The sequence below is a fragment of the Armigeres subalbatus genome, chromosome 3, assembly GCF_024139115.2.
Source record: "Armigeres subalbatus isolate Guangzhou_Male chromosome 3, GZ_Asu_2, whole genome shotgun sequence".
In the NCBI taxonomy this organism is placed as follows: Eukaryota; Metazoa; Arthropoda; class Insecta; order Diptera; family Culicidae; genus Armigeres; species Armigeres subalbatus.
Window position 1 is genome coordinate 289,894,006 of NC_085141.1, and position 26,178 is coordinate 289,920,183.

Consider the following 26,178-nt stretch of genomic DNA (forward strand, 5'->3'; position numbering starts at 1 on the left):
GTGATCTGCAATTTCCTCCAAGCATTTTTCATGAATTCCTTCAGCATTCAGACGAATTCCTAAAAAAAATCCTTCAGGAATTCTCAGGAATTTCTTCGGAAGCTCTGAGAATTCCTCCAAAAACCTCCTTTTTCTCCAGTAATGCCTTCGGAAATTCATTCAGGTATTCGTCCGAGAATGCCTAAAGAAAATCTCTAGGAATTCCGCCGGAGTTCCTGCAGAAAATCCTCCAGAAAGTCCTCGCGAATATTTCCAGAAAGTCCTCCGAATGTCTCCAGGAGCTGCTCCGGAATTCCTCCATTTGCTCCTTCGGAATTCCTCCAGAGATTCCTCGGAATGTCTCAAAATTCCTGAGAACGTTTCTATGAATTCCTTCAGGAAGGTTCTGAAATTGCTAAGGAATGTTTCCAGGAATTCCTACGGAATGTCTCAAACTGTCTGGAATTCCTCCGAGAATGCCTCCAGTAGCTCCTCTAAGAATTCCGGCAAGAATTCTCCAATAATTTCACGGAATTGCTCCAGAAATTCTCGGGAATTCTACAGAAATTCCTCCGAATTCCTCCAGAAATTTCTCCAGGAATTTCTGTGGAAATGCAATAGGAATTCATCAAATGTCTCCAGGATATCTTTCGGGAATGTTACTATGAAATTACAGAGTTAAGAATACTGTGGAAATTTCTCCAGTGATTCTTTCGAATTTTCCAGGATTTTTCCATGAATTCCTTCGGAATTCTCCAGGAGTTCTTCAGGAATTGCTCCAGGAAACCCCCTGGGAGTTTCTCCAGGAATTCTCAGAGGGTTCCTCCAGGCATTTCGAGAGTTCCTCCAGGAATTTCTCCGAGAGTTTCTCCAGGAGTTTCTGAGGAACTCTTTCCGGAGCTCCTCCAAACATTCCTGCGGGAGTTCCTCAACGAATTCCTCCAGAAATTCCTGGAATGTCTCAAGGAATTTCAGAGAATATCTGCAGGAAGTCCTCCGTGAATGTCTCCAGGAAGTTCTTCGCGAATATCTGTGGTTCCTCCTGAATTCCTCAAGTAGCTGGAATGCCTGTAAGAATCTACGGAATCGCTCCAGAAATTCCTCCGTGAATGTCTCAAAACCTCTGAGAATGTCTCCAGGAGGTCCTCCAGAAGTGACTATGGAATTCGGAGTTACGGAATTACAATGAAAATTTCCTCCAGTGAATCGTTCGAATTTCCTTCAGATTTTTTCCATGAATTCCAAAGAAAATCCTCCAGGAATTCCTGGAAATTCTGCAGGAATCATGAAGTTCCTGAGAAATTCCTTTAGGAATGCCTACAGGAATTTCCAGGAATTCCCAGGAAAGTCTCCAGGAATTCCCCAGGAATGTCTCCAGGAAGTCCTCGCATAGTTTCTCCAGATATACCTTCGGAATGTTCCAGGAAGTGCTCCAGAATGTTTCAGGGTTTCTGAGAATTCTTCAAGAACCCTCCAGTTATTCTTTCGGAATCTTCCAAGAGTCTCTACGTATTCCTCCGGAATGTATCCACTCCTTCCTTCTCACTCTCGAGAATTTCTCCAAGAATTCTGACGGAATTGCTCTAGAAACTCATCTGATGAATTCTTTCAAGAGTTTCTCTAAGAATTCTTCCGTGAATGTCTCCAGGGTCCTCCGAGAATTTCTCAAGCAATTCCTTCGGAATGTCTCTAGGAATTCCTCAGGGAATATCTCTAGAATTCCTCGAGAATTTCTCCAGACTCCAGAAATCCTCTGGAAATGTCATATCCTCCGAATGTCTCTTGAATTCATCCGTGAGTCCCTGAGACATTCTCTGAGAATTTCCTGAGGAATTCGTGAGTTTGGAGACATTCCCGGAATTTCTGGAGATTCTTGAGGATTTCCTGGAGACATCTTGGAGAAATTCCGAGGAGTTCTAGACATTCCGAGGAATCTTAGGACACATTCCCAGAGAAATTTCTGGGGACATTTCCAGAGGAATTCCGAGACACTTGACATTCTGAATAATTGAGACATTTCTGGAATTCCTGGAGACATTCTCATGAGTTCCTGGAGGAATTTCGAGGAACTCCTGGAGGAATTCGAAAGAATTCATGGAAAAATTCCTGAGGAAATTCTGAAGAATCACTGAGAAATTTTCTTATTATTCCTCAACTACGAAATTCCATAGTACACACTTAACTCATTTCACCGTATTCGGAATTTTACGAAATCTCAACAGCAGAACTGTTCGGTAATTTATTTTACAGATTTTTGTAATTTTTCCATTGCTCAACTGTCAAAATCACGAAATCTAGTTAAATTTACCGAACAGTTCTGTGTTGATATTGTAAAATTTACCGAATTCGCGATTTATTTAAGTGTAACATTCACAAGGACTTTCTGGAGGAAACCTGAGAGGAATTCCTGGAGCAACTCTTGCAGAAATTCCGAAGAAGCTACTGAGGAGCTATTAAAGACATTCCGGACGAATTCCGAGACATTCTCAGGAAGAATTTCCGAAGGATTTCGAAAGAATTCTCGAGAAAATCGAGAGAAATACTTGGAGGAACTCCGAAAGAATTTATGGAGAAAGTCCGGAGAATCTGGAAGAATTCAAAGGCTTGAAGAAACAAGAGACATTCACGGAAGAATTCAAAATGAATTTCCTAAAGAAACTCCAGAGAAGTTACTTGATAAATTCCCGGAGCAGTTCTTGGAGGAATTCCTGAAGAACTCCTGAAGGCTTTCTAGAGGAACTCCCGGAGGAATTCCTAGATGGACTCTCGGAAGAATTGCTAGAACTTCCGGAAGAATTCCATGAAAGGAGGAATTTCGGAAGAACTCCTGGAGGAATTCCTTGAGGAACTCCGAAGAATTCCTGGAGGAACTTGCTGAGGAATTCTTGGAAGAGCTCTCGAGGTATTTCGGAGGAACCCCGGAGGAATTCCTCTCAAACTCCGGAGGAATTCCTGGAGGAACTCCCAAATGAATTCCTGGAGGAACTCCCGAATGAATTCCTGGTGAAACTTCCAAATGATTCCTGGAGGAATTCGGAGGAATTCCTATGGACTTTCGAAGAATTGTGGAGGAACTTCCGGAAGAATTCCAGGGAAATTTCGGAGGAATTCTGGAGACACCCGTCGAATTCCTGGAGGAACTCCCGGTGGAATTCCCGAAGAACTTTCGAATGAATTCCTGAAAACTCTCGAGAATTCCTGTAAGAACTCCCGAAGGAATTCCTGTAAGATCTCCGAAGGAATTCCGGAGGAACTCCAGATGAATTCTAGAGAAACCCTGAAATCCTGAGGAATTCTTGGAAGAACTCGAGGTATTTCGGAGAACTCTCGGAGGAATTCCAGGAAGAATTTCGGAGGAATTCTGGAGCAACTCTCGGAGGAATTCCTTGACGAGGAGGAACTCCGGATGAATTCCTGAGGCACTCCTGGACAAATTCCTGGAGGAACTCTCGAGGAATTCCTGGAAGAATTCCCAGAGGAAGCTGAATGAATTCCTGGAAGAATTCAGAGGAAGCTGAATGAATTCCTGAGGAACTTCCGAATGAATTCCTGGAGGAATTCCGGAGAAATTCGTAGATGGACTCTAAGAATTGCTGGAGGAACTTCGGAAGAATTCCAGGTAAAACCCGGAGGAATTCCTGAAAGAACTCCTGAGGAGTTCCTTGAGAACTCCAAGAAGAATTCGGAGGAACTTGGAGAAATTCTTGGACTCCCGGATGAATTCCGAAGGAATTTCGAATGATCCTGGAGGAATTCCGGAGAATCTATAGATGGACTTTCGGAAGAACTGCTGAGGAACTTCCGGAAGAAGTCCATGAAATTCCGATGAATTCCTGAGGCATCCTGGACGAATACCTGGAGGAATTCCTGTAAAAAATCCGGAGGAACTACTGAGGAATTCCTGGAGCAACTTTCGGAGGAATTCTGTCGAACTCCCGAAGGAATTCCTGAGGCACTCCGGATGAATTCCTGGAGGAACTCCGAATGAATTCCTGGGGAACTTCCGAATAAATTCCTGGAGTGATTGCCGAAGGAATTCCTGGGGAACTCCGGAGGTATTCCTGAGAACTCCCGGAGGATTCCTATTGGAGCTCCGGAGGAATTTCCGGAGGAATTCATGGAGGAACTCTCGAGGAATTTCTGGTGGAACTCCTGGATGGATTTCTGTAGAGCTCGGAGGAATTCGTGGAGGAGTTCCGAGGAATTTGCTGGAGGAACTGGAGGAGTTCCGGATAAATTCGAGGAGTTCCTGGAGGAATTTTAGGATCAAAATCCCCGGAGGAATTCCTGAAAAACTACTGGAGAAATTTCGAAGGAATTCCTGGGAATCTCTCGAGGAATTTCGGAGGAATTCATGGAGGAACTCGAGGAATTCCTGGAGGAACCTGATGGATTTCTGTAGTAGCCTCGAGGAATTCGGAGGAGCTCATGGGAATTTCCTGGAAGCCATGGAGGAGTTCCGGATGAATTCCGGATGAGTTCCTGAGGAATTTCTGATCAACTCTTGAGGCTGCAGGAATTCTCGGAATTTTTTGGATAAATCCCGAGGAATTCCTGAAAAACTACTGGAGAAATTTTGAAGGAATTCTGGAATTTTCTAATGAATTCCTGAAAGAATACACGGAGGAATTCCGAGAGATTCTGGAAAAATGTCATGAGATATTCTCGAATGAAAACCTGAGAATTTTTGAAAGCTATCGCTCGAATTTCCAGAAGAATTCATGGAAGAATATTAATATATTGTAATATTAAACTTCCGAAGAAATTCCTGGAAAAATCTTTTGGAAGTTTTTAAGGAAATCACGGAGGAATTTCTGGAAGATCTCCTGAAAAATCTTTCTTATGAATTTCTAATGAAGCGTTTTATGAAGGAATCTTGGAGCAATTTTGGTGGAATTCTTGAAGGACATCCTGAAATAATTTTCGATGGTAATCTTGAAGTTTCCTAGAGAATTTTCAGTAAGATTCTTATAGAGCACTTTGAGAGAAATTACTATGATAGTTCGTAGAGGAATTCTTGAATGAATTACTAGAGGAACTCCGAACAAAATTCTAGAAGAGCTCTAGAAGGAATCTAAAACGGATTTTAAGAGAAATTAACAGTGGAAAGTCTGCAGGAATGACCAGATAAAACTTTAGATATTATCAAGAATTCTCATAGATTTGCTTATATTACTTTTATTTTCCGAAGGATTTTAGGTAGAAACTTTGGCGGAACTTTGGACATAATTTCCGGTAGAATTGGAGACATTTTGGTTGTATTCCTGTAGGAATTGCGGACAACATGAAACAATTTTTTTCATAATTTAAAGCACGGATTGGCAACCTTATGCCTTGCTCACAAGGTTGTGGAGACTCAAACGGTGATAGAATAAGTTTTCTGGATGGAATTCATGTTCATAAACAAATGATCTCTTCATTTCAAGACTAAAATTATTTATTTTCATCAAAAGCTGTTCAATTTAATATCAAATAATCGGCCAATTTGTCACGAAGCTGCATCGCATTTCTTGCGTTATTTCCGTTGAACTTCGCCTGTGCTCACATCAGTAATGGCTCGATATTAGCTCGCCCCTTCGATGATTATGTTGCCCGAACCATCTACCTGATCAACGTACCTTTCCGGACAATATACCTCAGAATTCAATTTTTCAAAAATTATGGAGAATTATCGATGCCTTGACAACTTTCATTGCATTTTCTGGCTGCAGATCCATTGTTTTATTCATAATTCTCCATCTTGAAACAGGATACCGAATGTGTTTTCGATGGTTCTCCTGCAATGCTGAGCCGAGTATTAAAGTTTTCCTTTCTCGGTGGAAGATCTGTACCTGATGGTCTCATCAAATTGTTTTTCAAGGGAACCAGAGTCGCCCACAATAAAATGAGGAAACATAACTTCGGTATTGGGAAGGCACAGTTCAGGCAAACCCACTTGATTTTGCAGCAAAAGTTGTCCAAAAATGCAATTGGAGAAAATACCTCCATCACTGTTGCCACCGAAAGCGCCAATATCCACCATCAAAAATTCATAGTTCGCGTTACATAATCCCATGAGAACGATCGAGTGATATCCTTGTTGTAGAAAGTGGACCCGGCATTCGGTGGGCATTGGATGGCGATGCTTCCGTCAATTGCACCGCAGCAATTTGGAAACTTCCACTTCTCTTTGAACTCTTCATACCTTCTGAAGTCTTCTTCAAGCGGCACAGGTAGGTAATCACGAACGAGAACTTCCCAAAGGACGTCGCTCACCTCCATCGTGATATTACGAATCGTTGATTCACCCATCTTGAACATTCTGGCCATTATAGCGACTGGGGTACCATGAGCAAGATATGACAAAGGTTTCAAAATATTGAAAAATATAGTTTAAAGAAATTGAGATCACTTACATTAGAGTGAGAAACAATCTACGTTGGAGAAATAGGCCTTCGAAATGAGAATTCTCCAGCCGAGATCGAACTTTCCTCAACAGTAGGTCGAAAGTGGAAGGCTCATACGTATCGAATCCTGGAAGTAATCCGGATCTCTTGCCGCATTCGATCGTAATCGGTTTCAAAATATCCTTCAGTGGAGCGATACTGGTTAGAAGGTCGAACCCACCAACGCCGTGATTTCCTCTGTGAGAAAATCGCGTAAAATATAAAAGCTGTCAAGCCTGCAGCCGGTCGCACAATCGTTCCATTTCGCGTTGCACAATTTACTCAATTTTCTTGGAAATACTCGTAACCATTCAAATACGATCAAACCCGGAACTACACAATATTATGACATTTAAAATCAAACAGCCCAGCGCTGAAGTAGGTGACTGCAAACGCGTCAAACGCGCTGATGGCGCGATTTAGTACAAAACGCGCCGTTGAAGTCCAACGCGACGCGACGCGCAACGCGCTATTGTGATCCAGCCTACTACTAAAATCCACACTATTTATTGGCAAAAATCCATAGATTTAACTTATGATGTATATCAGCGCACACATAACCATTTTCCACGCGAACTACTAATAAAATATATATCCAAATAAACTTTATGTGGTCTCGAATTAGCAATTATTTAATTTATGTGTGGTGTATCGATTATATTAGGGTGGAGCATTGAAAAAATTATAACGGCGACACATATATCTTATATAGATATTTTTGGCAGTGTTAAAGTTCGGCAGTTCCACGCACACTCAACTATACTACAGAGGACATTAAACCAATGAAACCTACACAATCGAAGTGATTAATCTTTAGTGCACTGAAAAATTAACGTCTCTATTTGCTTCATTTTTTTAATTTCATAATACTTGCAATATTCTCTACATTCTTCTCTCTACTACTCTTTGAAAATATATAGAACAAAAAACATTCCAAATATCTAGTTTTGTTTTCATTTAAAAAATACCGTGTTACCTGTACAGTCGTGATTTATAACACGCTCTCAAGATGATAAGTACTATATTTATGATTCCGTAGAAAAATACCGTTTCAGTAGAAGCTATAAGTTAAGTTGAAAATCGTTTAATCGATTGAAAAATTTAATTATGTTTCGATTCATAACGATTCTAGTTTATTATAATTTCATTACAATCGCTTAACGATGTCGAGAACAATTTAATAAAATATGCATGACCGTATTTTAAAAACTTGTGTTACTATTTGTTCATTTAAAACAAGATATTAAACTCATACGAGATTCAGCCAATTATATGTAAATGAAATCCATCATAAATATCAAATTAAAATGACACATTTAAAAAAATTGACAAATGAGACTAGTAAAAATAGAACATCCCTACATAAGCTGATGATAATGACGATGATACACTGATACACTGATACACAGTCATCATTCGTTCTGACAGACAACACAACATTTCCAGCAGAGCATCATTTCTGACACAACATTTCCAGCAGAGCATCAATGCCACTTCAGGTGAGGAACAAACCATCGAGCAAAATTTAATCGATCGATTTTTTTTAAAATAAAATGTGACGTCGTCTACTATTCGCAGAACATTTTGTTTTCTCATAACGTCAACGCCGATATTCTGTATTCCTGACTCCACCCTAGCAAATTCGGTTCAGTCGGAGTCTGTGCAGTTGTACTGTCCAACAGTCGCCATACTTGCCCATGACGATCCGACTTTACCCGACCGAACCAAATTTTCTGGGGGCGAGTCAAAGGTACAACATGTCGGAGCGTATGGCCCTGTGTACCAAAAGGCTATCATTTCACTCGAAACGAACTTTTATAGAAGCATCGGAGACCCATAGTGTTTATAATACCGACTCAGTTCGACGAACTGAAATAGTCTGTCTGTCCGTGTGTATGTGTGTGTGTGTATAAAAGCTAAGAAAAACATTAGCCAACTTTTCATATAGCAATCTTTAACCGATTTTCTCGCACAAGTTTATTCGATAAGGACAAAGCCTGTTGATCACTATTAAATTTCTAACGATCGACCGCTGCGTTTGAAAGTTATGTAGAAAATGGCATACGAACCATATAAGCCCCACATAAGGTTGGTGTCTTGACTAAAGGCGAGAAAGGCAGCATCACTACTGGTGAATTAAAATGGGTTTTATTAAATGACATAAATTTCACCAGAGCTCGCTTGCTCTGTGGCAGTGTTTATAGTGTTTTCGATTAACACAATTCAGTATACATTAGCCAGCCCACACCCTCTGTTGAAGCAAATCGACATCAATGTTTTCCTGCATCTGATAAAGATTTCTCTCTGGTTGGTGGGTTGTTGTGCTTAATGTTCAAATATTTTGATATGGGAATTTTGATGCGTGTTTCGTGGAATAAAGGTAAGTCATTTTGAAGTTCCAGTATATTTTATTCTTGAAAATCATTACAGGTAACATAGATATTTCAACTATGTTCATTTTCAAATGCGTTTATTTCTTTTGATACAGAACGCAAATTCAATTAAGACTATAATGTTATCCACTTACGTCAAGCATTTCGTATAATTTTCGTCCTCTAGCGTCATTGATAAATGTGACAAAACATATTCTTAAGCCGCTCTTGTTTTCTTATTGTCCTTGCAGGTCTTCCTGGGACTATCAGTTGGGTTGTCTATTTGAACACATCCAGCGGATGGCATTTACAGTTCTGCATAGGAACCTTGCAGAAATCAGAATAATTGGAATATAAATTCTGTATATTTTCTATATAATTGTAATAAATAATACAGATTTTATTTAATACAATATTTGTATAAAAAGCTTACAGAGTTGTATATGCCCAGATCTTTACAAAATTGTCAGATTTGTGGGTGAAGGTCCATCTACATTTGCATCGAAATTATTAGAGCTGGTCGTTGATTCCTCTTCGAAACGGATTCGGCTCCAGCTTCCCAACAAACATTGGAAGCTAAAAGAGCTTGTTTCGTGGCAATTTAGCTTCTACAGATGAAAAACCATTGTTCAGCTTAAATTGTTTGTGGTTCCTTTTGACATCAGCAACGTTCCGAGCATATTGCACCCTTGTTCATTCGGATGACCACCTTTGCTCCTTGTGTAAGAACGGTGTATGACCTCGAAGAGAAAGATGCATCGGTCTTTGTTTTCGGATCAAAGGACGACTTTATCAGCGACTCCTATGCCCGATTCTTTTGCCCCGGTGATGATCTGCGTACTTCTTACTACCAATTTCGATACCGTCTCTTGGTCTCGGATACTAGCACGATCCAATTCCTTCAACCGGTTGGACTCCCACAAATAGAACCGCGATACCGCACACAGAGCTCGAACGGAGTAATTCCTAGAAGCGGGCTCGATAGTATTATGCGTATGTATAATAGGCTCTTTCCAATTTGACCATCCTGTTTGGCTCCAGCCAGGCTTTAATTATGCCCGATTTTGCCTTTCGACGGCGTCGTTGGATTGGTCTCAATGGAATGATTTGTTGACTTTCCCCTTTCTTCCGTTCTCAATGAACTCCTTTGAAAAGGGGACCATTGTCACTTGTATGGTCAATGGTAAACCCCAGGTACAAAATATTAAGAGCCATATTAATAGACAAACAGAACAATACTCGTCGAATTTCCATCGTTCACTGATTAACGGTGAATTCAAAAATTATTATAATCGATCACTCGTGGCGCGCATCGTTTTTGCTCGATGATTGGTTTGCTCACACCGCATCGTTCGTGATGCCCAACTAACTGAATCAACAGATGTCGTTAGTGTTTGAACGACGATGAATTCGATGAGTAAAGTTATGTCTGTTTGTCTGTTAGTACTTTTGCATCAATACTTTTCATCTCCATTGCTGAAATACCAGAACAGACATGGATGCTCGAACAAATTTTCGAAAAGTGTAAAGATTTAAATCACCTCAGCCGCCAACGCAGGCCTCGACATAAAAACTCAATCTCACTATGATGGGTCTATACATAAACAATGTAGTGCCCCAAGATAGGAGCAACTGAAACTGAACACTAGCGCTAAAAACACGGCAATTTTACCATATTTATCAGCACACTAGCACCGCGCAACGATAACGACATACTCAAATGACCAGTAAAAACTTTTACAAAACAGAAAAGATGAACGTCTGTTCTCTGTAATATACTCGAATAGATATCGACTACGATTAAAAATTTCCTGATCCGCAACCCATAGACAAAAAGTCGATCTGCAACACTTGCCAAGGACCGTCTGCATTGTCCGGCCTGAGTATGAGGGATTCTTTCTGGAGATAACCAGGGCTTACATTGCTTCACAAAGGACTCAACATCTTTGCTCGTTTGGCCACCAAAAGTATCCTCATTATGCGTTTCATCGCTGAACACCCTATGTGGCCTGTGAGCCGTAATTACTTTCTGGCGCAGTCCAATCGGAGGTACAATTTATCGTCCTGAAAATAATTGAGCCCAACGAAAGATTTTGCTTCTGCCTCGTATCGTGAAGATTTTCTGGCCAACACCGCGACGTGGACAGTTTTACTTCAGTAAGCTCTGTGTCGTCCCTGGAGGTAAGTTATCCTTCCAATTGATGCTCATCAGATCTCCTTCCAAGGTGTAAAGAAGGTGCTTTCCGTCATCGTCATCAAATGGTTCGTGCGGGTTTGAGCAATCAAAATATAGCGCATCAGCCACGTTCAGGTGGCCTGGTATACGTTTCACGACAAAGTTGAACGCTTGCAGTCGTAAGGCCCATGCCTCAGCTCGATTAACCGCACGCACTGGTTCTGTGTCCTGCCGAAAACTCATTTGCCTCAGAATCGGTCCGAATGGCAAACGATTTTCCGATTAAAAAATGCAAATCCGACTCCACGATGGCTAGCGCCTCCCTTTGCGTTTGGGGTACTTTGCTTCCGTCTGCGTAGAGCTTTTGAGGCGCAGAAAATTCGGCTTATTGTCTTGATCAAATTGAATCAAAACCGCGCCCAAACCAACGGAGATGCATCCACGTAAAGTTCGGTTTCGTCCTCAAGCTTGAAATCCTAGTCGAGAAATTGACTTCAAAGCTTATGTTTCAAAACATGAACTCTTTTCTTCCGCATCCGACCAGTAAAATACATCTGATTTTGCAAGCTCTCTTAGATGTTTGGTTTTATCAGCTCGCATGTAGATAAAACGCTCCGAAAATTCAAATCCAAGAAATCTTCACTTCGTATACGGTTTCCGGTCTACGGAAGTTCTCGAGTATTCAGTTTATCTTCGACTGCAATCCTTCATCAGAAATGGAAAAGCCTATAAATTTTTCTATTTTTGACGATCACGCATTTGTCATTATTGATCACACGGCTTCTCCAGCCGACGAAGCACAGCTTTCAGGTGTTCATCGTGCATTTCCTTTGTTTCACCGTGTACTATTATATCATCTAGATAATACTCTGACCACGACATCCAGCTAGAACTTTTGTCTGCAATGTCTCCATAATGTCAAGCATTGCAGAGTCAAAACAAACATTTGAAACGATAAGTCGCATCACCCGAAAGTGCCGCGACTGTTCAGCATTTCCACATGGAAGAAGGCGCTTGTTAAATCAATAGTGAAACACACTTGGCGCCTGGAGATCAGAAGAATTTCTTCCAGTGTAGGCATTCTGAACGGCGTTCTAATAATAATGCACTTATTTGGGCCTCTTAGGTTAACCAAAATCGGATGTCGTCTTTGCCCTTAGGACGACCAACAAAGACGAGCAGAAAGATCGATCCATGGAATCAGTCACATGCTCTATTATACCGGTAGCTAGAGATCTCCTAGTCTACGTTGTGCCCGTTCGAAATGGCAAGGGTATATTCGTGAATATATTTCGGGATGGTGGCTTTGTTCTATCGTACATCAGTACCACCGGTGGATATTAAACTTAGGGAACTCGTCCGAGATATTCACTGCAAAGATCTCGCCCGAAAACGCTGAACGAATTGTTGCGGTACCTTGTCACTAACTGGTACGTCCAGTCCGATCTGCAGAACACTGTAACGGAGCGCCGTCTCCCCATTAACAAGGGTTTCCATCTTAATGACGTAGAATTTTTCGAAATACCGTGGACGGTCTTCCGATATAAATAGCTCTGCCACGAATGTTCCTACAACAGATATATCGTCAGGGCAGATACGCTCGAAGGGTTTATCTGTGCCACTCGATACACAGAATAGCTGCTTTGAACTTTCGTCACTCATGATCGTGTTGAAAACTCTTCGTCGACCGTATTGACTTCAGCACCTGAGTCGATTAGAAACATCACAGAAACATTTGCAATGTGGCCGAGGATTCCTTCTGCCTTAATGTCCGAGTCGCGCATCTATCAATAGTAACCGGGTCTTGCTGCGGACTCTGTAAATGACCGACAAAAATGCTATTAGTAGCATTCTTATGGACGTAATGACTTTAGCATAATTATTCATTTTCATTTTTCATTTATTTAGTCTACATCTAGACTAGACAGATAACACTGAATCAACAATTTGACGCAAATTACGGTTCGAGGCCGCATCTCCATCCTCGAATACGCCCCACGCTCGCCAAGTCGTTCTGCACCTGGTCTATCTCGCTCGCTGCGCTCCACGTCCTCTCGTACCTGCCGGATCGAAGCGAACACCATCTTTGCAGGGTTGCTGTCCGGCATTCTTGCAACATGCCCGCCCATCGTACCCTTCCGGCTTTAGCTACCTTCTGGATACTGGGTTCGCCGTAGAGCTGGGCGAGCTCAGGTTCATTCTTCGCCGCCACACAACGTCTTCTTGACACCGCCAAAGATGGTCCTAAGCACCCGTCTCGAATACCCGAGTGTTGGTCCTCCTCGAGCATTGTCCATGTTTCATCGTCGAGAGGACTACCGGTCTTATTAACGTCTTGTCATGACACAGGTGCGGTGGCGAATCTTTTCGACCGCAGTTTCTTCTGGAGCCCTGTAGGCCCGACTTCACAGATGATGCGCCTTCGTATTTCACGACTAACGTTGTTGTCAGCGTTAAAGGATCCGAGGTAGACGAATTCCTCGACCACCTCGAAGGTATCCCCGTTCATCGTAACGCTTTCCCAGGCGGCCCTGTCGCGCTCGGTTCCCCCACGTACGTACTTGTCTTTGACGCATCCTCACCACAGTCAACCTTTTGTTCTTCACGTTTTGGCGGTGTACAGTTCTGCCACCTTGCAAATGTTCGGCCGACAATGTCCATGTCATCCGAAGCAAATAAATTGACTGGATCTGTGAAAATCGTTCCCGGCTGTTACACGGCTCTCGCATGACACCTTCTAGCGCAATGTTGAACAACAGGCACGAAAGTCCATCACCTTGTCTTAGTCCCGGCGCGATTCGAACGAACTGGAGTGTTCGCCGAATCTTCCACAGTTTTGACACCATCCACCGTTGCTTTGATCAGTCTGGTAAGCTTCCAGGAAGCGTTCTCGTCAATAATTTTCCATAGCTCTACGGGTCTATACTATCGTATGCCGCCTTGAAATCAACGAACAGATGGTGCGTTGGGACCTGTATTCACGGCATTTTGAAGGATTTGCCGTACAGTAAAGATCTGGTCCGTTGTTGAGCGGCCGTCAACGAAGCCGGCTGATAATCTCCCACGAACTCTTCACTAATGGTAGCAGACGACGGAAGATGATCTGGGATATCACTTTGTAGGCGGCATTATGATGGTGATCCTCGAAAGTTCTCCACTCCAGTTTGTCCTTTCTTGTAGATGGGGCATAAACCCTTCCTTCCACTCCTCCGGTAGCTGTTCGTTTTCCGATTCTGACTCAGTTTGTGCAGGCAAGTGGCAGCTTTTCCGGGCCCATCTTGATGAGTTTGCCCGATACCATCCTTACCAGCTGCTTTATTGGTCTTTAGCTGTGAATGGCACTCATCACTTCCCTCAAGGGTGGGGGCTGGTTCTCATCGTCGCTGAACTGACGTAGTCATCTCCTCCGCGCCTTGACTTTCATTGCCTGTACTCAGCGCCATGCAAATGTTCCTCGTAGTGCTGCTTCCACTTTCGATCACCACACGTTCGTCCGTCAAGATGTTCCCATCCTTATCCCGGCACATTTCGGCTCGCGGCACGAAGCCTTTGCGGGATGCGTTGAGCTTCTGATAGAACTTGCGTATCTTGAGAACGGCACAGCTGTTCCATCTCCTCGCACTCCGCTTCTTCCAGGCGGCGTTTCTTCTCCTGAAAAGGCGAGTCTGTGTCTCCGCTGCTTCCGTCTATAACGTTCCACGTTCTGCGGATTGCTGCAGCGCGCGACGCCCGCGCTGCGTCCTCTCTCCAGAATCTGTCCGCACTTTCGTCGAACCAATCGTTCCGTCGACTTCGACCCATATACCCGACGTTGTTCTCCGCTGCGTCGTTAATGGCTGCTGACGTATTCCAGCAGTCCTCAAGAGGGCCCCACTGAGCTCACCTCTTCCGGCAACGTCCTCGAGATGCTGCGCGTATGCAGTGGCGACATCAGTCGCTTCAGTCGCTCTAGGTCGTACCGCGGCGGACGTCGGTACCGAACATTGTTGATGATGGATAGTTTTGGGCTTTAACCATCACCAGATAGTGGTGTAGAGTCGATGTTAGCGCCACGATATGTCCTGACGTCGATAATGTCGGAGAAGTGCCGCCATCAATCAGAACGTGGTCGATTTGTGGTCTGTCTGGTGGTGATCTCCAGGTAATCGGAGGCTGTGTTGAAAGGTGCGAATGGCCATATTCTTGGAGGCGGCGAACAATTAGTCGTAGGCCGTTTTCGTTCGTCAGCCGGGAGCGCTGAACTTTCCAATAGTCGGTCAAACTCCTCCTCTTGGCCACCTGAGCGTTCAAATCTTTAGCATCTTTCCTCCAATGTCAATAAAATATATTGCAACAATATTTTAGTGGAAAGAAATTAATTTTATTTTGATTCAATTTTTCTCACATAATGATACAAGTTAGACAAATATAGCTATGCAACAACCGGGAGAAAGTGGATCTATGCTAGCATCGATAATCGTTTATCAAAATCACTTACAGAATCCATTTGTACCTTCTCGTCTTCCTCCTTAGAAACAACTGCAATCTTCTTCGGCTTTTCAATTTTTTCCATCGTCACTTGCTCTACGTTTCGTTGTAAACGAGGTAGGCACTGGCATCTTAGGCATGCCGTTGATGTCCAACCGCGACAGTTCGACAAGTTTTCCAAGCATGACAGTTGGTATGAATGGTAAGACTGTGCATCGCCAACATGGAATTGATCAGAATTGAATCGTGTGTCGTTACGGCGTCTATACCATTAGCACCCCAAGTTCTGCCAGTTCCTGATCGCCTCGGATATTCATCGTTTCTTCCTCTCAGCCTTGATGGGCCAGCTTGGTATCGCTGTTGATAATCATTTCGGACCCTGATTGATAGCTGCATGAATGCTTCACTCAGGTTTCTATTTGGTTTGTCAGGTCGTACCCACGAATCTTATCGACAAGATCGGACAATGAACCTCCTTTCGTAGTACTCTTGACCTGCCTCTCGAACTTTAATATTGAACGCATGTAGTTGTATTACCTCTACTATGGTTTCCAGTTAGTTTGTCGTCATCGAATCACACAACTTAGCCGCACTACCACTCGTTAACGTATTTGAAATCGGCTTCACCAGGTGCCTGAATCATTGCCCTCAATCGCCCTTTGGATTAGGGTGTACTCAGGGATCCGAAGAAATCCTTCAACCCTGGGAGCTGGGACTGATCGAATCCAATTTTCAAGATATTTTGCTTGAAACTCGAAATTTCCTCGTGATCAATGTACACGTTACGATTTTCTCACATCGAATTATCTTTGTTTTTCTTTATAAAATTCATTGAAAAGATTTCTAAATTTACTGTCTTGTATTAATTAACATGTCGAATGTTTAATTAATTCATACCTCCACTTACATTGAATCCGTCGATATATTTAAAATGACGCATAAAATTGAAATTTGTTCAAAATGAGTTATATTTAGTATGAGTCGATTTATACGTGTACTCTCTCGCTGTGCTCAAAATGCAAAATCTCTCTCGATGCGATGGATACTTTTTGACAGCTTGCTTGGAGATCGTTGACACTCGTTTTGACTCTATCCAGCTCCCAGCTTCAACCTTTTCATCGCATTAGAAATGGTGCGATTAATACGTCGGTGATGTGACGAGTAGTTCCTCTAGGACATCTAGTAATTTGACCAGCCTCACCTTTAGAATGTTCATCCTGGTGTTTTCGTCGTTGACACCGATTAGTTCCATCGCAGCTTCTAATAGTTCCTTCCAGGTTTCGAATGACTTGCGTTGATCTTCGTTCTCGGCTGGTATATACCCGGAATATTGTAGCAGGCAACTGACAGTGTGTTCATAGATGTCAAGCAATGAGTCACTTTGGTTACCCGTGTAGTCTTCAGCATTGTCAGTGCCTGGGCATACCATTACCCTCGTCACCTCGTGACTTGAATTTGTGAAGACTGCCTTGTTGTCTGCTCGTACTTGTTTCAGCTTTACGGACAAGTTGAAATTTGCTTGCTCTGGGATTCCAAAGTCTTTTCCATTTCCTTTTTCGGTTTTACCCGGATAAAAATACCATAGAGTTGCAATAAAATATCATAAAAATACAATAGATTTTATTGATGAGCATTAAATTCTATTGTTTTTATCATACCTAAAAGTGCCATTTGTTATTCAAATAGACTTAATAAATTTATTGCTCGAAATTTCGGCAATAAATTACAATAAATTCAATTGTAATGGCAAAAATTTGTTCGAGAAATGGATTTTTTTATTGTAAAGATACATAACCACTTTTTTCTATTGTAAAACTGCCATTTACAATAGACTTTATGTGGAAAACAATAGGCTTAATGTAACTCTATTTGAGCCAATGAGTTTTATGTAATTACCTGGTGCTGCGGATAGACCGCTTTTCTGTTCTCAAGCGAGTAGAGGATATTTTGAAATCAATCTCATAAGCAAATTATTTTGCAGTTACTTTGTCAACATATTCCCGCTCTTCGAATTTCTCTTCCCATCCTGCATGAGGGCGCACAAATGCGCAAGACTCACATGACTTAATGATTGTTTACATACATTTTCTACAATCAGCTGCGTTGAATCGTGAAATTTCATAACGAGTGCTTTTAATTGCATTCTACTAATTTTCCATTGAAATTTAATGGAAAATATTTGTTTAAATAATACAAATCTCAAATTAGGTTTATTTTATTTTTTCCCCAAATAATAACAATACTTCTTAATATAGAATCTGAAACGAACATAACCACAATCTTCAATGTTTGCTCCGGCACAATAGAAATTTTGGCTTCAGTTTGACAACCAAATCGATTCCATCCGCACCACCCAGGTAATTACTATTAATTTAATACGTACAAATAATTTCTATTGTAGTTCTTTTGAGAATTTTTTAGGTAGAATAAATAAAATAAACCACTTATTATTTCATGATCACTTCTATAGTTGTCAACAACGTGAACTGTTTCAACCTTCACCTGTTTTGATATTAATTCAAGCTTTCACGTTGTCAATTTCAGAATTTACCACACAGAATCAATATGGAAATGCATTACAGTTTTAAGTATTAGTGCTATATGGACATAAAATCCCTACATTCACATTATATATAACTATATCTTTCTCTGGCTGAAACGTTACGAAGTAGCATACATAGATAAATAAACGTTCTCAAGTGCTATTCATGTCCAATTTGAATGTGTTTGTACCTATCACGTTGAGAAACAAAGATAAGCGTGTGGGTACAAACAGATCTTCCATATTTTCAGTCTTTCCAGAGAGCCATATTGGTCCTTTCGAACCAAAGCACAGAGCTTGTTTTAGCGTTATTTCGTAATACCTTCACAGAGGCAATCAAATACACGGAATTCAAACAGCACATTTTCATTTACCATCTCAGAAGATTTTAAACAGCCCACAGAGGCATGAAACTAAAAACTCAATTAGATTTTTCAAACTATTTTCCAGTGCTTCCTCAGGGCTTTAACTTATTCTTTCTCTTTGTTTCCAGGCGCCGCCATTTTATTTAAATCTTTTCAGTAGTGACTAAATATAGCTTTAAAAGCTCTTCAGATAAGGACGAAGCAGACAATATCACGCTCTACATACTTTGTCTTGTGCTTCAGAAACCATTTGTATTTTGCTGCAAAATCTAGATTGACTTTTATGCATTTATTGTTTTCAACTATTTTTATATAATAACAGATCCGTCTGCCATTTTTAAATTTGTCCTATAAGACAATTTTTCAGAAGATCATACTTTACTTTGGGAGCGCTGCTTTTCGCCAATGTCGTATCCGCGTTCATTTTGTGCGCTTCGCTCAGCCGAATTGAATGCTGATTATCTACCAACACTGATCGCGTCCGTTCCGTAACACGTACGTCGAAAAACGACTAGTTTGCTTCACGCTTTTATGCTGAATACTCAGTCCGTTCGTCTACATTCTCTGTTACACATACAAACTATATCGAATCGTGTAATACGAAAATTTCATACAAATCAATCACACTCTCACCATCGCTCAAATCGGTGATCAAACGTCATACACTTTCACTATCTTACTCGTTAAAGTTCGGCAGTTCCACGCACACCAACTATATCTACAAGAGGACATTAAACCAATGAAACCTATACAATCGAAGTGATTAATCTTAGTTCACTGGAGCAAATTAACGCCCTATTTGCTTCATTTTTAATTATAAATTTTATATTCTCCATGCCTTGTTGGGCATTTTACCCTATTCTAGTTGGCAGTAGGTCTAGGCTGTGAACCTCTCCACCATCTGTTTAACTTTTAGTTAAAATTTGACAGTTTGATGGTTATTTCTCCGTGGTTAAAATAACCTTCCCGGAGCATGGTTAGATTTGACAGTTCGATAGTTAAACTTTGTTCGCGAGAAAATTGGGCCAAATCCATTTCGTTCCAAATAACTATCAATCTGTCAAACACAATGGGTCAGCTTTGGGAAAAAATTTAACCACGATATGAAAATAACCATCGAATGTCAAATTTTAACTAAAAGTTAAATGAATCGGTGGAATGGGTTACAGTTAATAAGAGAAACGCGATAGAAAAAGCCTGCTTAACACTGTAGCCAATCTTCTTCATCAAAGAACAACACATGAAAAGGAAGAAATGATTTATCCAGGTAAAACTTTACAAATCGCTATTTAATGTGTTCACATCATGACAATAGAATCAACCAACAAAACAAATGTATTCATAATCTATCATGATTTGCATATTATTATGATACAAATTAAAATGCATTTAAAATTGGTTTCATTCAAATGGTGTTAAATCGAATTAGCTGTTTCAAATATTTCAGCCAATGTTTTGCTGCTTGACAGTCTCTTTTCTCCGTTCTGCTGTTTTTGACGGTTCGATTGGCGGCTCATGTCATCCGCTTTCTCTTTCAAGGCCTCTAGTTGCAGTACATAACATGAAGTTTGTATTTAAAAAATTTTCTTGCAATTCGGATGCCAATGCTTTTATAACTTCTATGATTTGCAATAGTTATGCGTAAATTTAATAAAATGACGCCAAAAACAATCATTTTAGATTTTAGCCAAATTGTCTCTGTCCTTCAAATACATTTTTACGTAATCCTTCGTCAAAAATTAAATCGCTCAAATCAGAGCACCTAATTTTACTTGTTTAGCTCGTAACTGAACGAAGGCACATCACAAGCGACGTGGGAGTAACATGGATTCATTGATCAGTAGGTTGAACACTCCGACTCAAGCATCGTTGAAGCGAAATCATCACCATCGAATGTCCTCCGTGGAGCATAAATTTATGTTTTTCGATCCATACCAAGAATGGTGCCCCAAATATGCTGGGACTCGAAGCGAATACAATCTCTCTGTCCTTAGTGATGAACGGCTGTCGCTACATTCAGTAGATGATACATCACGAGCGAGGATTTGGTGGCGAGAAACGATTGAACACGTTAGAAACAAGATTCGACAGAAGAAGCTCGGCAAAGAGGTGGATATTCCTGCATTACAGCTTAAGAGGCATATTGGACACGGCAGACTTGGAGAGGCTGAATTTACTAAACGATTCCGGAGTAGCTATTGTAATCGTGTTCCGTACCCTTTACCCGTTCGAGTTCTGGAGTTCAGACAATACAACTCTGAGAATAGGTAGATTATATGAAATGTAATAGCTCCAATCGAAACTCATAAAAAATCATTGCAATTCCAGTCTTCTTTATCGTACAGCACCGAACTGTAGCTCTGTTATCAAGGCGGCCAGATTAAGTCGACAGAATGCCATTTCCGGTAGTTATGGACGAAGGGTTCGAGTCCGATCATCCCAGTCGTGTTGAAGACGAAATAGATTTATGTATTCGATTACTTGATTTCTAGTTATTGAAAGTAACTATTATATGCTATCAGCAAGTAGACAATCAAATCAGACAAAAATACATTTTAGTTTGAAATATTTCAAATATTTTAGAACAAAAAGAAATCCAAATTAGCGAGCTGAATTCGTTTCACTGATCGAGCCAGAGCAAGCACGCTCTAATTTTCAAAGGCAACGTTCTTGCACCAAGTAATGACCATCAAATAATAATGGCTAGCGCCGACAGCGATCCGTTTTGAAAATTGTCCTTGCGATTACGTCTTGTAATTTGGATTAGGAGAAGAACGAGCCATGATAAGTTATCGGATTTCCAAAAACAAAAATACTGGATGGTATATAGTAAAATTATTTTAATCTGAACAAACGGAATATTAATTCGGAACTCTTACAAACTAAATATCTGACGCTGGTAAACATTTCCATTGTTTAAAAATGGTCATATGGAAAGGTACATTGAGGTATTTTACCAAAATTCGAGCTGTGCTCTTAATACTCCTGGCTCGGGCCATTATCACTGTCATTGTGGTGCGCACCCGACTTCTTTATTTGGGTGCCCTTGGGTAACAGCAACGGGTTAATGTGGGGCACGACCCCACCCTGGGAAATGCTCACATCCTTAAGCAGCTGGCTGAGCTCTTCATCGTTCCGTACGGCCAACTGAATGTGACGCGGAAGAATGCTGAAACCGAAAGCCGTTAGGACCGTACTAAAATCCTGTCTTTTATAGGTCCTATTCAACTTACCGGCATCGTTTGTTATCCTTTGCAGCCTTTCCAGCCAGCTCGAGCACCTCGGCCATCAGATATTCCAGTGTGGCCGCCAAATAAATACCGGCACCCGCCCCAACACGATCAGCGTATTTGCCATGCTTCAGAGCAGTCGTAATTCGACCCACCGGAAACGTTAAACCAGCACGGGTCGATTTAGTTATCTTTTTCTTACTGGAAGTATTGTGTTTTTGGGACATTTTTTCACTTTTCTTGACTGAATTACCTCAAAATGTAAAAACAATATTCGAAAAACTGCACAATGATCGGATCGCAATGGTTTCCAAACTTTGAATGTGGCGCAAAAAGACAAAACGATAAGTTTTCTAAAACTCAAACGACAAAACGATAAATTCAGGGGTGGAATTAATCAGCTAGGGTGGCTCAAAACTTTTCTCAAACTGTGCATTCTCAATTCAAGCTCTGTCTGGAATTAGGGCAAATGTCGCAAGAGAGGAATCCACTTCGTCAACTTCCCCTTTTTAAATAAAAGTGACATGCAGCGGATTTCTATAATATAATTTATCACTTCACAAGTCAGGTTCAGTTCAATCAAAGTTAATTGCCTATTTCCGGGGATTAAACCACCCGATTTGGACACTAATTTACAATGTTGTGAAAACTCATATGTGAATGCGGTCGGGTCTGAGCTTGACGACCGACTGGCAAATATCTTATACCTGGATGCTGCGGACTCGAACACTTCAAATTTTCAAGTCATTTATCTTGACAACTGCTCTTTTTCTTGTCAATTTATCACCTTTTCTCTGCTCTCTCACGCGCGGCTCAGAAAATGTCAAAACAATTCGAAGATATTGAGCAAACACTTACATGACTCAAACATTATTTGTTTACATTTGATCGACTGCTGATGCATTCGCTGAAGTGAAAGCTAAAACAGGCTAAAACTATCGTAAATACCTGCAACAACTTTTTTATTAGCGGAAAGATGCGCTGCTCAGTGAAAAACTGTGGGAAAAATAGTAAAATCGATAAAATAAGTTTTTATCGATTCCCCAAAGATCCAGATCTTCGGATAAAATGGATTGATTTCTGTGACAACGAAAAATCATTGATGAATCAAAATTCCCGAGTCTGTGCAGTAAGTAGTTTCAATGATATATCGCTAAAGTTGTTTTAGTTTTATATACTAATTTGCATGCAGGTTCATTTTGATGAGGCATCGTTCGTGTACAAGCGGAAAGGGAAGTTTATGAGAAGCAAAAATGCGGTACCGACAATCAAACTGGTAAACTGTGATTCCGGCGGATTTGAAACCGCTTCATCACTACCGTTATATTCTTCTCCGGCGCTCCATGATCATAATTATGCCGACTTCATTAGTAACGACCCTGATTCATTCAGCCACGACGCGATCCAGGATTTTGAAACCAGCAGTAAACGTTTATCTAGAGCCAAGCAGGTGCCAGCTGACAAAAATATAAAACCACCTAGAAAGTGCTGCTCAAAATTTCAGAGGTAGTTATCTTTTTCCAAATAATTCGTCAATTTTCCACACTTAATCTGTTGAAACAAATTTTCAGATTGGCAATAATCTGGCGGCAGAAGGCACAGTCATGGAAGGTCAAATATAAGCAGCTATGCAAACAATTCGAGGCACCGCAGCGGTTGCGCAAAGTGTTCAACGATGATCAAATTCAGCTAGCTCTCGGGCAAGTGAAAAAGGGGAAAAAATGGTCGGGGGCCACATTGTTGCGAGGATTGCAAACCAGATTCTCTTGTGGAAACGGCTATGAGTTTCTTCGTGAATGTCATTTACCCTTCCCATCTACTCGGACACTTCTGGAACTTATCCAAGATATTCCTTTCGATACTGGTAATTTTCACAGCATATGCATACAGAATTCACTGGAGTAACATATTTACCACTGTTCTAGGAGTCTTGGATAATATGATTACCCTGCTCGGCGACAAAGTGTCAGCACTGAACGACGAGGCGAAAGATTGCGGCTTATTTCTTGATGAGATGAGCATTGACGAGGCAAAAGAACTGTGTCAAAACAATAAGCAGTGGTACGGTAATGTTACGTTACCCCCCTCGAACGATTTAGCCACGAAAGGATTGGTATTTATGTTAGGCGGGGTCTCAGAACGATGGAAACAAATCGTAGCGTTTCATTTCACAGGTAACTCGATACCTAAAGGTCAACTGAAACCGATAGTATTAGAAATTATAAAGAAAGCCGAGCAGCACAACCTACGTATACACTTTGTCACTTCCGATTGTGGGAGTGCGAACAAAGCTATGTGGAACGATTTTGGGATTCGAGCCTTGAAATCTACGCTTCATAGCGATTTATCTATCGAACATCCTTGTGATGCTAGTAGACGCCTTGAGTTTATTCCGGATCCTGTCCATATTTTCAAGAATGGTCCATGGTTGGATTGCAAATAGAGTAATCGTTTTGCCGCAATGGTATGTCGAAAAACGAGGTTTACAAACAAATGTTGTTGACCGTGAACATCTGAAGTTGGTCGTTGAACATGGTTCACAGAAAGATTCAGGGCACAGCTTGGTAGACCGCCTAACAGAAGCAGATGTTGATTTTGAAAACAAACCGCTTTCGAATGTGGATAAAATGAAAGTGGTCAATGCTACTAAATACTGCAATTACGCAGTAGCAGCTGCATTGGAAGTTGTCGGAGAGAGAACAAATCAACCTGATTTAATTGCAACCAGTGCATTTTTATCTGACGTTGCGAAATGGTACGAAATTATGAACTCACGCGAAGAGATTCATGCTTTACGTCCGACAGTACATTCTCATCATAAAATGGCTATTGAGCACATTAAAATGGTAGCACGACTAATGTGTGGAATCGAAATCGGTAAGGATCGTCATTGGAAACCGTGGCAAACTGCTGTTGTCATGGCCACAAACGCAGTTATAAGACTACAAACTTATTTTTTTGAAGAGAAGAACTACACTGTTTTCAGTTATTAGATCTAAGCAGAAAAGGCCAACTGCGCTCCATATGAAACAACACCTACGTACTATAACGCTTTGCCAATACATGCATGTACCAAAAGGAAGTTCATATGATGTAGATGATAGAAATTACTTAATTTCATTCAAAGATCTTTTGAAGAGTAAGAGCAAAAGTGATGAATCGTATGGAAACGTCCTTTCAAATTCGTTTGATACAACTTTGCAGGAAGAAACAAGTCCTAATATTACTATTAGTTCCCAATGTTCTGTTAATGATAATTCTTCGATGGATGATTCTTACAGTACAAATTTTAAATCAAACTATGACTTTTCCTCTGTAGACTTTTTCGATATTGATTAGGAAATATTTTTCGATATTGGTTCAAGCATGATATACTCTCAAGACCGTGCCACTTTAAATGCTCTGTTTTATCAGTATAGAAAGATTATTTTGAATGCTAAGCTAAAAAGTAAAGCATGCCAAAAATGTCTTGATATGTGTACAACCACAGCGCCCTTTGACTCCGAAATTGCACGTTATTCTGTCATCTTACAAAAACTTACCGATCGTTCAGATACCTTTCCTTCAAAAGAATTATTTTATTATTATTATTTGACTTTGGATTTCTGTTACACACAGCTGAGAGAAGAAGGAATACACAACATGAAGAATGTGTATCATACATATCTTCAGTCTGTTCCTATTCCAATAATATTTCCAAACTGCCACGATTTGAAGAATTGTCTAATTAAAATGCATATTCAGTATAAACATCATACAGAAAGACTTCGGAAAACACGAAAAACTAAGCACGATAGTCGGAGCATGTTTATATAAGATCGATGAATTTGTATTAATATAATTAAAATTGTTGTAAAAAGTTATTGTTTCTGTATTTTTAATATTTATTTCGATATTCCCATTTCTCAAAACATCACAGCAAAACATTTAGCTTTTTTACTTCACAGAATCAAGCATACATTTTAAAAGGTTGCAAATCTATAATCGGGAAATCATTCAGTTTCTCTTCTAACAAATAGAAAACCTGGCCTCTCTTGGACCTACGTTTTTAAAATGTATGCTTCATAAAATATAAGAATAATTCGGTATAATGAAAAAGAAACTTTTATTCATAAATAACTTCCATTCTGCCCACACCGGACAACGGTACCTGATTGTTTTTCGTGCTTTGATAAAGGGGATAAAGCTTATCATAGTGCTGTCCAATAAGCAGCTCGAGTATAGCTCGAAGCTATTCCCATCCCTCTCATGTCCATTTGTTACCAAAAAAAGAACGAACAGGGCGGGAACAACTTCAAGCTACCTCGAGCTGCTCATTGGACAGCACTCATGATGCAATATCGCCCTTATAAGAAAACAACTTAAATACATAGTCAGAGTCACAAATCCAATACGTCTCTGTATCTTACTGTTAACATAACAGAAATCAGGATCCACACGACATCATATTTTCCTTATCCTCGGAAACCCGGATAGAAGTTGGGAGCCAATACGTCTCTGTATCTTACTGTTAACATAACAGAAATCAGGATCCACACGACACCATATTTTCCTTATGCTCAGAAACCCGGATAGAAGTTGGGAGCCTGCGTGGTTGAGACTTCATTGTGGAACACGCAGTG

At 40.8% G+C, this 26,178-nt stretch overlaps 1 protein-coding gene and 1 pseudogene across 1 annotated transcript; one reads left to right on the forward strand and one right to left on the reverse strand.

Annotated features, from left to right (window-relative positions):
• The window catches only part of LOC134222547 (uncharacterized), a 76,985-nt pseudogene extending 56,149 nt beyond the window's left edge, over window positions 1-20,836 (forward strand).
• A 315-nt stretch (window positions 20,837-21,151) lies between these two features.
• Window positions 21,152-21,885, reverse strand: LOC134220238 (histone H2A-beta, sperm-like). Its single transcript, XM_062699235.1, has 2 exons — window positions 21,560-21,885; window positions 21,152-21,495 (listed from the first exon to the last, which is right to left on the reverse strand). Exons 1-2 carry the CDS (start codon window positions 21,781-21,783, stop codon window positions 21,303-21,305), a joined length of 417 nt encoding a protein of 138 aa, XP_062555219.1. The 5' UTR covers window positions 21,784-21,885; the 3' UTR covers window positions 21,152-21,302.
• Window positions 21,886-26,178: the final 4,293 nt, after the last annotated feature.

Coding starts and splice junctions, on each gene's coding strand:
- LOC134220238 (XM_062699235.1), bottom strand. CDS start 21,783: ATGTCCCAAAAACACAATACTTCCAGTAAGAAAAAGATAACTAAATCG. Junction 21,496..21,559: donor AAGGATAACAAACGATGCCG/GTAAGTTGAATA, acceptor TTTCGGTTTCAG/CATTCTTCCGCGTCACATTC.